This window comes from Aotus nancymaae, unplaced genomic scaffold (genome assembly GCF_030222135.1).
Source record: "Aotus nancymaae isolate 86718 unplaced genomic scaffold, 86718_ANA_hifiasm-v0.15.2.pri h1tg000049l, whole genome shotgun sequence".
NCBI classification, from domain to species: domain Eukaryota; kingdom Metazoa; phylum Chordata; class Mammalia; order Primates; family Aotidae; genus Aotus; species Aotus nancymaae.
This window is the reverse complement of record NW_026988463.1, coordinates 1,704,823-1,718,033: the sequence shown is the minus strand read 5'-3', so window position 1 is coordinate 1,718,033 and position 13,211 is coordinate 1,704,823. Positions and strand designations below refer to the sequence as shown.

General features: G+C 52.8%; 1 protein-coding gene across 2 annotated transcripts in view; it reads right to left on the bottom strand.

Moving 5' to 3' along the window:
- The window catches only part of CRAMP1 (cramped chromatin regulator homolog 1), a 58,101-nt gene that overhangs the window by 5,185 nt on the left and 39,705 nt on the right, over window positions 1–13,211 (bottom strand). For both annotated transcript variants that reach the window (XM_012441812.2, XM_012441813.2), the window contains 10 exons: window positions 11,207–11,378; window positions 9,878–10,059; window positions 9,715–9,789; window positions 7,357–7,438; window positions 6,328–6,432; window positions 5,905–6,083; window positions 5,098–5,163; window positions 4,336–4,567; window positions 3,362–3,526; window positions 1,760–1,905 (listed from right to left, as the gene is read on the bottom strand). In XM_012441812.2, coding sequence (XP_012297235.2) covers window positions 1,760–1,905; window positions 3,362–3,526; window positions 4,336–4,567; window positions 5,098–5,163; window positions 5,905–6,083; window positions 6,328–6,432; window positions 7,357–7,438; window positions 9,715–9,789; window positions 9,878–10,059; window positions 11,207–11,378 — 1,404 coding nt within the window. The remainder of the gene's footprint in view (window positions 1–1,759; window positions 1,906–3,361; window positions 3,527–4,335; window positions 4,568–5,097; window positions 5,164–5,904; window positions 6,084–6,327; window positions 6,433–7,356; window positions 7,439–9,714; window positions 9,790–9,877; window positions 10,060–11,206; window positions 11,379–13,211) is intronic.

The following is a 13,211-nucleotide window of genomic DNA, read 5'->3' as shown; positions in this document are numbered from 1 at the left end:
CAGGCTGGTCTCGAACTTGTGACCTCGTGACCTGCCTGCCTCGGCCTCCCGAAGTGCTGGGATTACAGGTGTGAGCTACCATGCCTGGCCTAGCTCCCACCCCTTTCATCCCAGGGCCACCCAGCTCCACCCCCCACCCCCTTCATGCCAGCCCTACCACCAGACCCTTTCATCCAAAAATGCCTCAGACTGTCCTTCCAGACAACAAGGACCTGCTGACAAACACACTCACATTCTGAGTGTAGGGCTCTTGGGAAAATCCTTGTGCTAAACACCGACTTGCTCTTTCTGCAGGTGAATACGCGTTTGCACTACTCACAACAGACGGTGTTTCACAAATACTAACTGTACCCTTTCTCTGCTACTCACTCCCATGTGCCATCTGTTGCACAAGATTTTGTTAAAAGTGCAAATTCTCATTGGGGTGAGGGTGACACTCTGCATTTCTGACTCCAAGGGGCTCCAGTCACTGGGCTGTGACCTGTCCTTTCAACAGTGAGGTCCTGGCATGTTATCTCAGGACACATAGGCAGGGCCCATCTCCACAGAGCTGGGACCTTAGGAACACGTGCACAAGCACAGGAAGAGACAGAGATTGGCTTGTTGGAAAACATCAGAGTCCAAGGTGTGCTCTGTTTCTGGGGCCAAACACATTTGAGAAACATCTCACACAATGTGAGATGGAAGTCTACTCTATTAATCGTGTCTATGCATTTATTTGGCTAAAATTTCCAGTAATATCATGGCTTGGCTTGGAATTCTCCATAGCCTTCCCATGAGCTCGCCACCTCAAGATTCACGATTCATATTCGGATACTCAGAAGCGGAGGTGTCCGTGAGAAACAGTTGTTTTGAGCTCTTCTGGATCAAGGGTTTCCCTTAAGTATCTGCCTACAAAATCCTCAAGAACACCGAGCAACACTGTGGGGACCAGATTCAGGGAATGCTGCTCCAGGACTTTTACACAGGCCAAGCTCACGTGAGTGGCTCCTGGAACTGGAGTCCCCTCCCTGTCGTAAAGCCCTCACCCGGATCTCTCACGCACCTGCCTCTCTGCACCATGCGTCACAGTGAAATGGGCCTGTCTTCACCCTGCAAGCCTAACCTGCCCACGAATGCCTGGCAAACTAAGTGGTGGATGCCTTGGTGGCTACAACCAGATGGTGTGGCCAACAAAAAGAGGGACAGTGCATCTGGTCAAAAGAGGAGAGTCACAAACCACATTTCGCCTCCACATCAAGATTCTGCCCCAGTGACTCCTCCTATCACTACCCTGAGTGTAGGAGAAGCATGAGGACAGCAGAGCCCATCCCAGCTTCCCTTAACCGCAGCTCAACGTGACCCAGGGAGACGCTGTTCAAAGGTCCTGCTGTTAGGATGGGAGTGTAAACGACACAACTGCTGTGACCACCCCTTACTTCTCCACAACGGTGCCCGCACCACAGCACCTCACAGCCGGTGAAGGACACGTGACATCCCAGCTCGGCTCTGGCTGCCTTCAGAGACCTGGCTCTGCACCCCAGACCAGGGCTGCCAGTTCAGAGGCCTGCAGAGTTCAGCTGTGACTGAGTCTGCCATTAAGCATGTGGGGACCGGAGCCGGCACAGCATCCCCAGATGTCTCCATCCTCAGTAGTCAAGAGATCTGAGTGTGCACATGCTGTCTCCTGATATTCCACTCTTGGCAAATAGCTCTTACTAACCCACAGGTGTGCAGGAGGGTTGGTCGTTAAGTGCAGGTGTGAGGTCAATGCACTCACCTCTGCGACATCAGCCAGGGACCTGGACACAAATGAGTCCCTCGAGTTTCCATCCAACAAGCTGGGGCCAAGCAAGGAGGTGCCACTGTTGGTCCCGAGGGGAGTGGGCAACATCTTCCGGCTCTTCTCCGGGGAGATGAAGCTTGCTGCACAGAAAAGACCAGAGGAAAACACCCTGAACCCTGCTTGGTCTGGACCAGTCCAGTGGAAGGGTCCTGAGGCTGGGCATAGCCAGGCCAAGCCCTGGCCCCAGCCCTGGCCCTGGCTGGCCACAATCCTTGTGTGAAGAGCTTCTGAGAGACTCAACATGCCGTGAAGAGCTCTTCTCATTTAACAGGCCTTGGTACACACAGATGTGCATCTTGTTTTCTGTGAGTCCCACAGTCTCCCACTCTCTCACCGCCATCCCCTACCCCCATATTTTCTTTGGTGACTAGTCTCATGCAGACTGTTTCCAACTTGTCTTCAATTTTTTTTTAAGGCAGGGTCTTACTCTATTGCCCAGGCTGCACTGCACTGCACTGCACTGGTAATCATGGTTCACTGCAGCCTCGAATTCCTAGTCTCAAGCAATCCCCCCACCTCAGCCTCCCGAAGTGCTGGGACTACAAGCATGCACCACCACACCTGGCTAGTTTTAAAATTTTCTGTAGAGACGAGGTCCCTCTATGTTGCCCAGGCTGATCTCAAACTCCTGGTCTCAAGCAATCCTCCTACCCTGGCCTCCCCAAAGTGCTAGGATTACAGGCATGAGTCACTATGCCTGGCCTGTTTCCAATTTTTCACAATTTACATGTGACTTTGCACAAAACTGCACTGCTACATGTGACAAAAGGAAATGATTGCAGGGTGCTGGCTGCCAAAGCACCTCCCAGGCCCAGGGCACCCAACAGTTCAGGGCTGTCAGGCATGGTGCCTACTGTTCGGGCTGCCCAGCTACAAGCCCTAGCCACTCTGTAAAGCCATGGGCGGGCAGACCCCAGTCATGCTAACAGGAGCTCTCCCTGTGGAGGCAACAGCAGCAGGGTGTATCTTTCCCCGATACACCCCTTCCTGCCACGATTGATACTCAGTGGGCAAACGGGCAGTGGGGGAAGAGGATGGACACATCCTCAAACACTCTTATGAACTCTCCAATTTGTATTCAAGAATGTGCTGGGTGGCAGCTGGACCGTCCACTTCCAAATACCTTACTGACCACAGAAAGAGAGGAGCCAAGAGAGTGCCAAGACACCAGTTTCCTTTTCTGCCCTCGAGAGAGCCCGAGTTGGGAGGGGACAGGCTAGCTGGACAGACTGGGAAGGCACACAGAACCCAGAATCTGGGGTCACAGGAATGTTCTAGGTCTCCACTGGATTGTGGGTTACCAGGCTGTACATGCCTGCCAAAGCTTGGTGAACTGTACACTAAAAATGTGTACATTTTCCCACATGCGAATTACATACAAAAATATTAACTCAGAAAAACTCAAACACTTGAGAAGCAAACAAGCCAACCATCCTAGTGGGAGTTTGGCCGCAGTAGAATGAGAATCCAGTGTCCTGCAGACCCTAGCCCCTGCTGGTCTGGGAAGGGAGATGGGAGCCCTCCTCATACACTCACCAAACAGGCTGCTGAGCGAGGAGTCAGTGGAGTCACTGGGGTACCACTGGGGGTCGTGGGTGGGAGAGGCGATCCAGTTTGGCTGGGGGCTGCTGGATGGGGAGGGAAGGCTCTTGGAACTGTCACTGCCATTCAGTTTTGCTGGAGAAAGAGGAACCCCTTCACCTGCCAACCAAGACCCCAGATCAGAAACGCCTTGTTGTGGGGTGGTGAACAGCACCTCACTTCCTCAGCCCACCACAGAGAAGGCAGCAGGAATGCAGGGCTCTGCCCTGCTGAACCAGATGGATGGCATGGCTCTGCAGGTAAGGAGCACAGCACCTGCAGGACAGCTTCGTGGGGCGGGAGGGCGTGGCACACAGTGAAGGTAATGGCAGTGGTGACCATGGATGCCACATGAGTCATCTCACAGCACCCACAGCAGCCCTGTGAGCTGTACGTTATTCCCAATTTACTGCTTAGGAAAGGGAGGTTCAACAGGTTGGTGACCTGTCCAAGGCTACATGCTAACACACTGTGAACTCATGTTAACACACTCTGAACCCACAGCCTGAGTCACACTAGTGACCAACAAACCACTGCTCCCAGGAGCTTCGTCCCAGACAGCAGGTGAGACCAAAGCCCACAGGGCCCAGCCCAACTGCTTTGAAAGCTCTGCAAGACCCGCAGGCCACGTGCTCAGGTTCAAGATCAACTATAAAAACACTTTCTAATCCCCAGGCTGAAGAGCACCTTGGGGGGCCATCCCACTGTCTCGCCTGAAGGTCAGAAGCAAGCCTACCAGGCCATCAGCAGCCTCAGGTCCCACGTACCTTATCCACCTGCAATGTCCCTGCTGGAGGACAATTCATAAAAATCACAGTTCGATTCATAAAAATCACAGAACTGGAATATTTCCAGCATGTGTGGCAAGTATTTGGGTGGGAGATCAACGCCCCCTGACAGGAAGGGCTGTGGGTCCGCCCTGCCCTTACCGTACTGGCCGGAACTGATGGCGATCTCGATGATGGAGTCGCTTATGTGTGTGGCAGACTCCCCCTGGGACAGCGCATCCTCAGGCGGGCCAGGCAGGGAGATGTCAAGCAAAGCAGAGACGTCTGGTGGAGACAGCCGGGTGCTGGAGCTCTCTGACGAGGACAGCGGTGTGGAGAGGCCATTTTGGAGAGGGGCCTTGGGCAGCTCAGATAAGGAGAGAACAGAAGAGCCCTGCTGGGAGACAGGTATTTTTCAGACACAACCAGTCTATCAGAACCCACGGCAAGGGAGGAAACACCAGGTGGGCAAATCAACAGCATGATGAGTGCTGCAGTCACCTCATCCTTCCAACTCAGGAATACACTCGGGGAATTTATTTCTCCCAAAACCACTCACTACGGCAGACTCAGAAGGCCAGGCCACGGCGGCCTGGACCTGCTTTGACACCGCCAGAAAGAGGGTGGGTGCTGGGGGAGTTACTAGCTGACAGCCTCCTCCTCCTCCCAGAAAACTGAGTTTTTTCACAGCTGGTTCTGAATCAGCCCACCTTGGAGAGGGGAGGAGGGAAGTCTGAGGTAGGGGACAGCTGTATTCACATTTATCCACCCTGGGCAGCCGGCATAGCAGATAGAAGAACAGCAAAGCCAGTGAGCAGTCCCAGAGAGAAGCCGGGCCACTGCAAGACTACAGGTGGCAGCTCAAGGCACTGGAGGGAGGCCTGGGGCAGCTGCTTTGCTCGGCAGCACACAAGCACATTCTACCTGGAAACTGTCCGCCACTGGCTCCTGCTCAGGTCTCGAAGGGATGCTGACGAATGGGTCCGAGCCCTGCAGGAACAGCACGCCCATGAGCAGCCGCGAGGTGCACCGGACGCCGCCCACACCCTCGCCTGCGACAGAGTTCCAGAAAGAGGTGTTCCTTCCCCACGGCCTCTTAACGGTGGAGGGAGAGTAAACGGACAGGGGTCTAAGGTCGAAAATGCTAAAAGGCCACTTTCAGGGCATGGGCCCTGTACTTGAAATTTTTTTGTGGCTTCAAAGAGTGAACTAAAGTTCCTCTATCAGGAAGTCAACTTTGTAGCAGGCAGAGCTGGGCTCCCTGGAGTCTTACGAGCATCAGCCCACCCCACCCTCCTTGGGGTGGCTCTGAAGAGGCCATGGGAGGTCGGAGAAACCCGGTGCTTGGAGCCTCGGAAAGGAGAAACGGTCGAGGCCATGCAGGGGGTTCTTTTCCCAGATGAAAAACATGCTCAGTGATGTCTGAGCCCAGCACTGTGGGCTCGCTGCTGCCAACTTGGTTACGGTCACTCTCGGAGCTAGGTTTCCACATCATCTTAGCTCTTGGGTTCTCCAATGCCACATGGCAAGCCTGTCCCCACCTTCCATCAGTGGCTCTGGATGCCTCTCCTGCTCTGTACTACACAGAGCTTGCTCACGCCATGGCAGCCCTGGTCTGGTGACTCTCCTCCAAAGGCAGAGCTGGAGTCCAGTGTGATCTCAGCCACATGGCTTTGGTGTCCATACCAGAAGTTGGTAGTAAGGCTGAAAAGCCCTTCTAAACATACTCACCCCCATCGCAGGGAGGGCATCTCCATTCTGGTGAGTTCCAGTGGAGTCCTGCCCAGAGATGGCACCTGTCACCTCATCTGAAGACAGTGGAGAGATGCCAGACAAGCTCTCGGTGTCCAAGGCAGGGAGGGGGTTCCCGGGGAGGATGCCGGCACTCGTAGCTGCTAAGTCGATAGTACCTGGCAACAGAAAGGACACTGCACATCTCTGCTCTACTGACAACCCATGGTATGTCCCAAGAGGGCTAGGGGAACAGCTTCTCCCTCACACCTCTTGTCAATGCTTGAGCCAAGGGCTTGGATGTTCTCGGTGAAGGGTAATGAGACATTATGATTTGGAGAAGAAAACATTCAAAAAACCTGGTCACAAAAACATCCCTCAGAGGCTCATTCAGTGGCTGTGGCCATGCAGGTACAGACTTACTGGCCAGGTGACTTGTGGCCTGGGGTGGAAGGACCTTGGGCACGATCGGCCGAGACAGAGTTGCTTTGGTCAGAGAAGACTGGATGGGCCGGAACGAACCTCTCCCTGCGAGGGTGAGGGCAAAAGCAGACATGTCGAGCCCGCCCACCGTGCCCTCACAGCAGGACGGGGCCGCAGGGGGCTTCCTTTACAGCCACTGTTGGGATTATGGAAGCTGAGCCAAGCTGGAAGCCAGCGAACATTCCAAATGCTAATGTGAGGAGTCAGGGGTCACATAGGCCCCCAACGTCACACAAGCTCTGGCACCCACCACTGTGCCTCCCAGGAGCTACTGGAAGACTGCAATCACCACTGTCATCCTGCGGAAATGGCTCTTTAAGGGTGACAAGCCCCCGAACTGAGGAACAGGCCCCAGGGCAGTCAGAGCATCAGATTCTGGACTAAGATTCTCCCACTGCAATTTGGTTTTATCTTGCCAGGCTTTCCACAGTTGCAAATGGAAAAGTAGGCAGGAGAAAAAGCAATCGACAGCTGTATAAGGGTCTTGCAATATGTCAGTGAGAGATGTGGAAGTCAAGACTGGTAGAAAAGGTAAGTCACAGAGTATGTGTTTCACTAGAAGCCTCTCCCTGTGTAAGATCTACTGCCAGGAGCCAAAGCCCCCACTAAATGTACAGACTGATGGAAGCATAATCCACACACCCCAAGAACACATCCATTCCATAAAACGGCTGTCAAGATGTTACATATAAGAGCACACATGAGATGCTCCAGTAACTCAAACCAAGCCAACCGCCTCACACAGGGCCATCAGAGGCTACAGAGGAAGGGGCACCCTCTGGACTAACTGCCTCACCCACCACGGCAGTCTGTGGCCCAGCACATAGGGTTCATTAGGTATTTGTCAGTAGAATGAACAAAGGAATGCCTGAAAATAAGCCATGGAAATAAGCACCCATTGTTTCCAAAGCCAAGGCCCTCAGGTGAGGAGGAGGGAAAAGCTACCCCAGAAAAGCTCTGGGTCCTTACCAGTTATGGAAGAGTTAGACAGGATGGAGAAGGAACAAACGTTGTGGGACTGGTTTTCTGATGGTCTAGGGAGCAGCGTTCTCTGTGGTAGAAAAATGGCAAACAATCAAGGTGATGAAACTCCTATGCTAAAAAATCACTCCAGAACCGGGTTACATAGGAATGTCCCAAGGAAGAGGGTGCCTAGCATAGCCAGGTAGGGCTCTTTTTCTAGAGCCAATGACACAAGGTGTCTCAGACAGGTCCTGTGCACCCCCAGCCCCAGTTAGGTCCACTCTGAAACAAACCCAGGTAATCAAACCTTTCCCAGGGAAAACTGGAGTAATGGCAGAGTGATCCACTTTTTTTTTTTTGGATGGAGTCTCATTCTGTCCCCCAGGCTGGAGTACAGTGGCACGGTCACTGAAACGTCTGCCTCCCGAGTTCAAGTGATTCTCCTGCTTCAGCTTCCCAAGTGGCTGGGATTACAGGCACTCAGCACATGCCCAGCTAATTTTGTATTTTTGGTAGAGATGAGGTTTCACCATCTTGGCCAGGCTCAACTCCGGCCCTCAGGTGATCCACCCACCTCAACCTCCCAAAGTGCTGGGATTTACAGGCATGAACCACCGCACCTGGCCTGATCCACTTTCAATCCAAACTTTCTTTTAGATTTGGCTAGAATGCAACGAGTCATATAAACCTATATATAATCATTGGATATGGACTTTTCTTTTTTTTTTGGATATGGACTTTTATGAGTGACACCCCCATTCTGGGCTTCCTCACACAGGGTGAAGAAAATAAAGTCACTGCCTGTAACACACAGGCACCAAAGGGCATAAGGCACCCCTTCACTGGAGGTTCTGAGAAGACAATGTGAGTTCAAAGGTGCAGTGTTTCCTTTCTGGGTGAGAACATTCTGGGATTAGACCTTGGTGATGGTTGTACAACCCTGTAACCACTGAGTCATATGCTTTAAATGGACAAACATTATGATATGTGAATTGTCTATCTATAAAGCTGTTTTAAATTAAACAAAACAACAGTCAGGCTGGAACTGGCCCCTGGGCCACAGTTCTTGACCCTGGTCTTAGTCTGAACAAAGAACACCTAAGATTTAGAGGGCATCTTTCTTCCTAAGACCTTTCACGAATCTCTCATTTGTAAATTCACTAATCTCAAGGGAGAAAGAGATTTCTAAGAGTCTAGACTACAAAAAGAAACCTGTGCATTAATCCAAAATAACACACATCCATAAATTTCTAAGGTCATAATTATCTCAGACTTCCCACCTCACTTTCTGTACTATTTAATTATTATTATTATATTTTTTGAGACAGAGTCTCGCTCTGTCGCCTAGGCTGGAGTGCAGTGGCACGATCTCGGTTCACCGTAATCTCCGCCTCCAGAGTTCAAACAATTCTCTGCCTCAGCCTTATCAGTAGCTGAGATAACAGACACCTGCCACCACATCCAGTTAATTTTTGTACTTTTAGTAGAGATGAGGTTTCACCATCTTGGCCAGGCTGGTCTTAAACTCCTGACCTCGTGTTCCACCCACCTCGGCCTCCCAAAGTGTTGAGATTACAGGTGCGAGCCACTGCACCCAGCCTTACTTTCTGTACTTTTATGCCTCAAAATGCCAAGGTCTTCTTCTGAGAGGTCTCTGAGTCCCTGGATGTCCCTCAGACATACAGCATCCTCGGGTCCTCCCGGGGAGCTCATGAGAAGCCTGGGCTGTAGCCAACCCACATGCCTGCCAACTGCTCCCACTGACTAAATGTTAATAAATAGGTATTCTTATAGTCCATAAATACATCCCGGCCGGGCACAGTGGCTCACACCTGTAATCCCAGCACTCTGGGAGGCTGAGGTGGGAAGATCACCTGAGGTCGGGAGTTGAGACCAGCCAGATCAACATGGAGAAACCCCGTCTCTACTAAAAATATAAAAATTAGCCAAGTATGGGGGCACATGCCCGTAATCTCAGCTGCTTGGGAGACTGAGGCAGGAGAATCACTTGAACCCGGGAGGCAGAGGTTGCAGCGAGCCGAGATTGTGCCATTGTACTCCAGCCTGGGCAACAACAAAACTCCGTCTCAAAAAAAAAATCCCAATCTGGGACATTCTTTGGACTTGAATCCCTATAACTGTCTTTTCTGCAAGTGGTTTTCTACGTTGTTGAAAGATTACCTTTACTTCTGGGTACCATTAAGTTCACTATTATTACTTGTATTTATCCTACTCACAAGAGGGAAGGAAGGGGCAGGGATTTTCCCCCATTTGACATGATGAAAACCTGACAGAGGGAAGAAACCCCATGTCCTGGTTGGCCCAGGCATGAGGCAGCACATTCACACTTGACAAGAACCTGACCTGGACCACCAGTGGCTTCCGAAGGTGCCGGTTCCGCAGCTTCCGGGGCTTCGGCAGGAAGAAATCCGACTGCATCTGTAAGGGAGCAGCGCACGGCACCTGAAGGTGTGCTCTCCACACCACAGGGAAACCCGCATGAGACGGCCTGGCCCCACACACTCACGCTGATGGAGTTGAGATGCTGGCGGAAAGTCAGCTCTGCATCTTTACTGGGAGAGAAGAGTTTCCCGTGTCGGCTGTTGGGTGGCAAGGTTGTAGGGACAGCAAAAAGGCCGCCATCTGAGTCACTGCTTCCTGTGCTGGCGGGACCAGCCACCAACAGGGGTCTTGGAGGGTTTCTCAAACCTGGTAGAGGAGAGGAAAGAATCACTGTAACAGCATTCACCTAGCAACAGGTCCAGGGTCAATGGAATTCTGTTGGGAAGAAAGTCAGAAAGACACTCTCTTGGCAACCTGTTTGGTTGCCTTGAAAGGAGATACCTCTATCTCAATCTCAGTCACATATAAAGACTGATTCTCATTTTTTTTTTTTTTTTTTTTGAGATGGAGTCTTTGTCACCCAGGCTGGAGTGCAGTGGCATGATCTCAGCTCACTGCAACCTCTGCTTCCCAGGTTCAAGCGATTCTCCTGCCTCAGCCTCCTGAGTAGCTTGGATTACAGGCACCCACCACCACGCCTGGCTAATTTTTATATTTTTAGTAGAGACAGGGTTTCACCATGTTGGCCAGGCTGGTATCCAACTCCTGACCTCAGGTGATCCACCCACCGTGGCCTCCCAAAGTGCTGGGTTTACAGGTGTGAGCCACTGCACTCAGCCTAAAACTCACCAATTTTACACTTAAAAATTCACCATTCTAACCATGATAATCTGCTTTATAATAAAAATACTATGGGTTGAAAGCAAGTGAAACTGATGCCTCGGGAAACTGGACATGCTTGTCTTGGGGTTTTATGTACCAGAAACACAATTTATGATTCCTGAATTTTAATTATTTCCAGTACACAGCTGGGACAGGAGTACACTGTGGATTAGCAGGTTGCTCCACCATTCTTTCCAGGACTTGGGTTAACCTAGTGGCACCTCCCCTAACTGAAGAATTCTCTATTTTGATGTTTAACATGCAAAGAAAAATAGAAAAAAAAACAACCCACCTTCGCAGGGGTTTTGAACCACTAACTCAGCACATTAGGGAGGCTTTTGCTGGTCCCATGGAACAGACCCCAAAGTGACCAGACTGGCAAAAGGCTGGCTTCTTGCCAACGTCTATACCCCAGGACCCTAAAGTCCTTGTGACAGGCCCTGGCATCACCTGCCCGAGGAGGAGGCAGTAATTTCTGCACCTTCACCCTGTCGGCTGGATAGTGGCGATCTGGACAGTGGGGCCAGGTCTCAGGTACACCTGTGCCCTCAGCTTTGGCATGGCCCCTGAAGCCCAGGATGACGCCAACAGGGTGGACCAGGCACAGGGAGTGCGGGTGCCACAGCCTCACCTGAGGGGCATGGTGCAGAGCTGGGCGGGAAGGTCTTGCTGCTGCGGAGGGTGGCCTGGTTCCGAGGGCAGCGGGGGCTTCGAGAGCTGACGGTCACCACCTTCCCTGGGGGCGTTGTCGACTGCTCCTCCTGGGAGTGCCTCACTGTAGAGACAGTGTTTGCTTCCAGAGCCTGGGACAGAAATGGGCCAAACAACGTTCAAACTTGGCACATGAGAAAAGGCTCTGAAATGTGTGCCTGGAGAAGGCACGAGAACTTCATCAAACCCAGAGAGCACAGTGTCATGATGGCAAAGGCTGGTGCCAGAGATGCCCAAACGCCGTGTCCCCAGAGCCAATCGGCAGCTTGCTAGTTTTAAAAGTCACTGGTCAGGTAAGTAATGAAAACCACTCGTTTCCTCACAAGTACCTTTCCACATGCTACAGCAGAGGTGGGACGGACGGGACCAGCTGGAAGTGCCAGCATGGGCTGCAGAAAGAGATGCTGGATAGCAAGTGACAAGTGTCAAGAGCTCAAAGCCATATTAAAAAGTCAGCACAAGACTGCAGTAGGCTGTCTGCTTGTGAGTCAGAGGAAGGAAATACAGGTAGGCTTTCTAGAAACAGACACAAGCACAGCTGAAGAACACTCTGCAGCGACGAAGCCCAACCCCGGGGGGTATGCATGCCCATGCCACAGCCCACAGAGCCCGCTGCTGAGTCCTGGGGTCCCTGCCTGGCTCACCACAGAGATGCCACTACCGCTGGGAAGACCTGGCCAGCATCCCAGCCTCTCGGCTCTCCTCACTCTCCTGAACACCCCACACATCCCACCTGGGAAACGTCCTTGTGGACTAAGAAGCCCTCTGCCCCATGCTCTCAGCATAGCCCTGCCCGTCTGCTCACTCAGAGCCTTCAGCCCCTAGTCCCCACAGCCTAGGCTTTCTCTGGGACCCTCCCACCTCATGACCCTTCCTACGCTGCCACTTCCACCTTCGACAGTGGCTCAGCAGCCCTTAGCATCTCTTGATCTCTGGGGCTCGGGCCTTTAGGGGTGTTTGCTTGTCACAGCTCTACCAGGCAAGCGACAGCACAGGGGCAGGGGACCCCACACCTGAGGTGCATCAGGCACCTAACTGTCTGTCCAGTCTGCCAGGCCCACCCCAAGTCAGCCTCTCTAACTGGCTCCCCGAGGGATGGGGATGCCCTTCTGTGTGGGATTCCTACCTGCTCTGTGTCCCAGGACTGACACCTGCACTCTCAGGAGCCTGCCCTGGCCCCTTCCTTGGGACACCTGAATGCAGGCACCACATCTCTCCACAGCCCCTCCCATAAGACCACCAAAAGCCAAACCTGAAGAGCCTTCTAAAGACGCTGTCTTTCTGGTCACCACTTGCTCACCCTAGCATCCTCTCCACACTACCTTGAGCCACTTTCACCCTCAGGCCTGGCCTCAGAGGCACCTGAGGGTCAGGCTCACTCACCACCAGCCCTGCAAGAACTTTCCCCGTAACCAGGCCCTGTGATGCTGCCCGAGCAAATCTGCACTTCCTGCCACCTGCTGATGGACCAAGTCTCCGGGGCAAGCCGCGCATGGGCTGGGGGCAGGGGCAGAAAACCAGTGGAAGGCGTGGTGGATGCAGGCAGAAGCAAGCACCACTCAGAAGCCATGAGGCGGCCTGCGCGGAGCAGGAGCACTGGGTGGGCAGGGGCTCGTAAGTGCCCAAATCCCAAGTCCCCCACCAGCACAGGGACATGTGAGCCTCACACATATTCTGACTGTGAAATAGCACCCAGGGGCCCACAGTGACCTGCAGCTCCTGCCCCAGCCCGTCCTTCCAGCCCCTTGCTCACGTCCAGCAGTTCGCCAGTGTCCAAACACACCGTTTCAGGATGGTCTGCCATGAGACCTTGCTCTCTTGCACCCAGAAATCCTATCGGACTTGGGGACGTAGGGTAGGATAACTCCCAGCAGCAGCCCCTTCTGCACCCTATCTGTCGGCTCCACCAACTGGCCTCCCTGAGG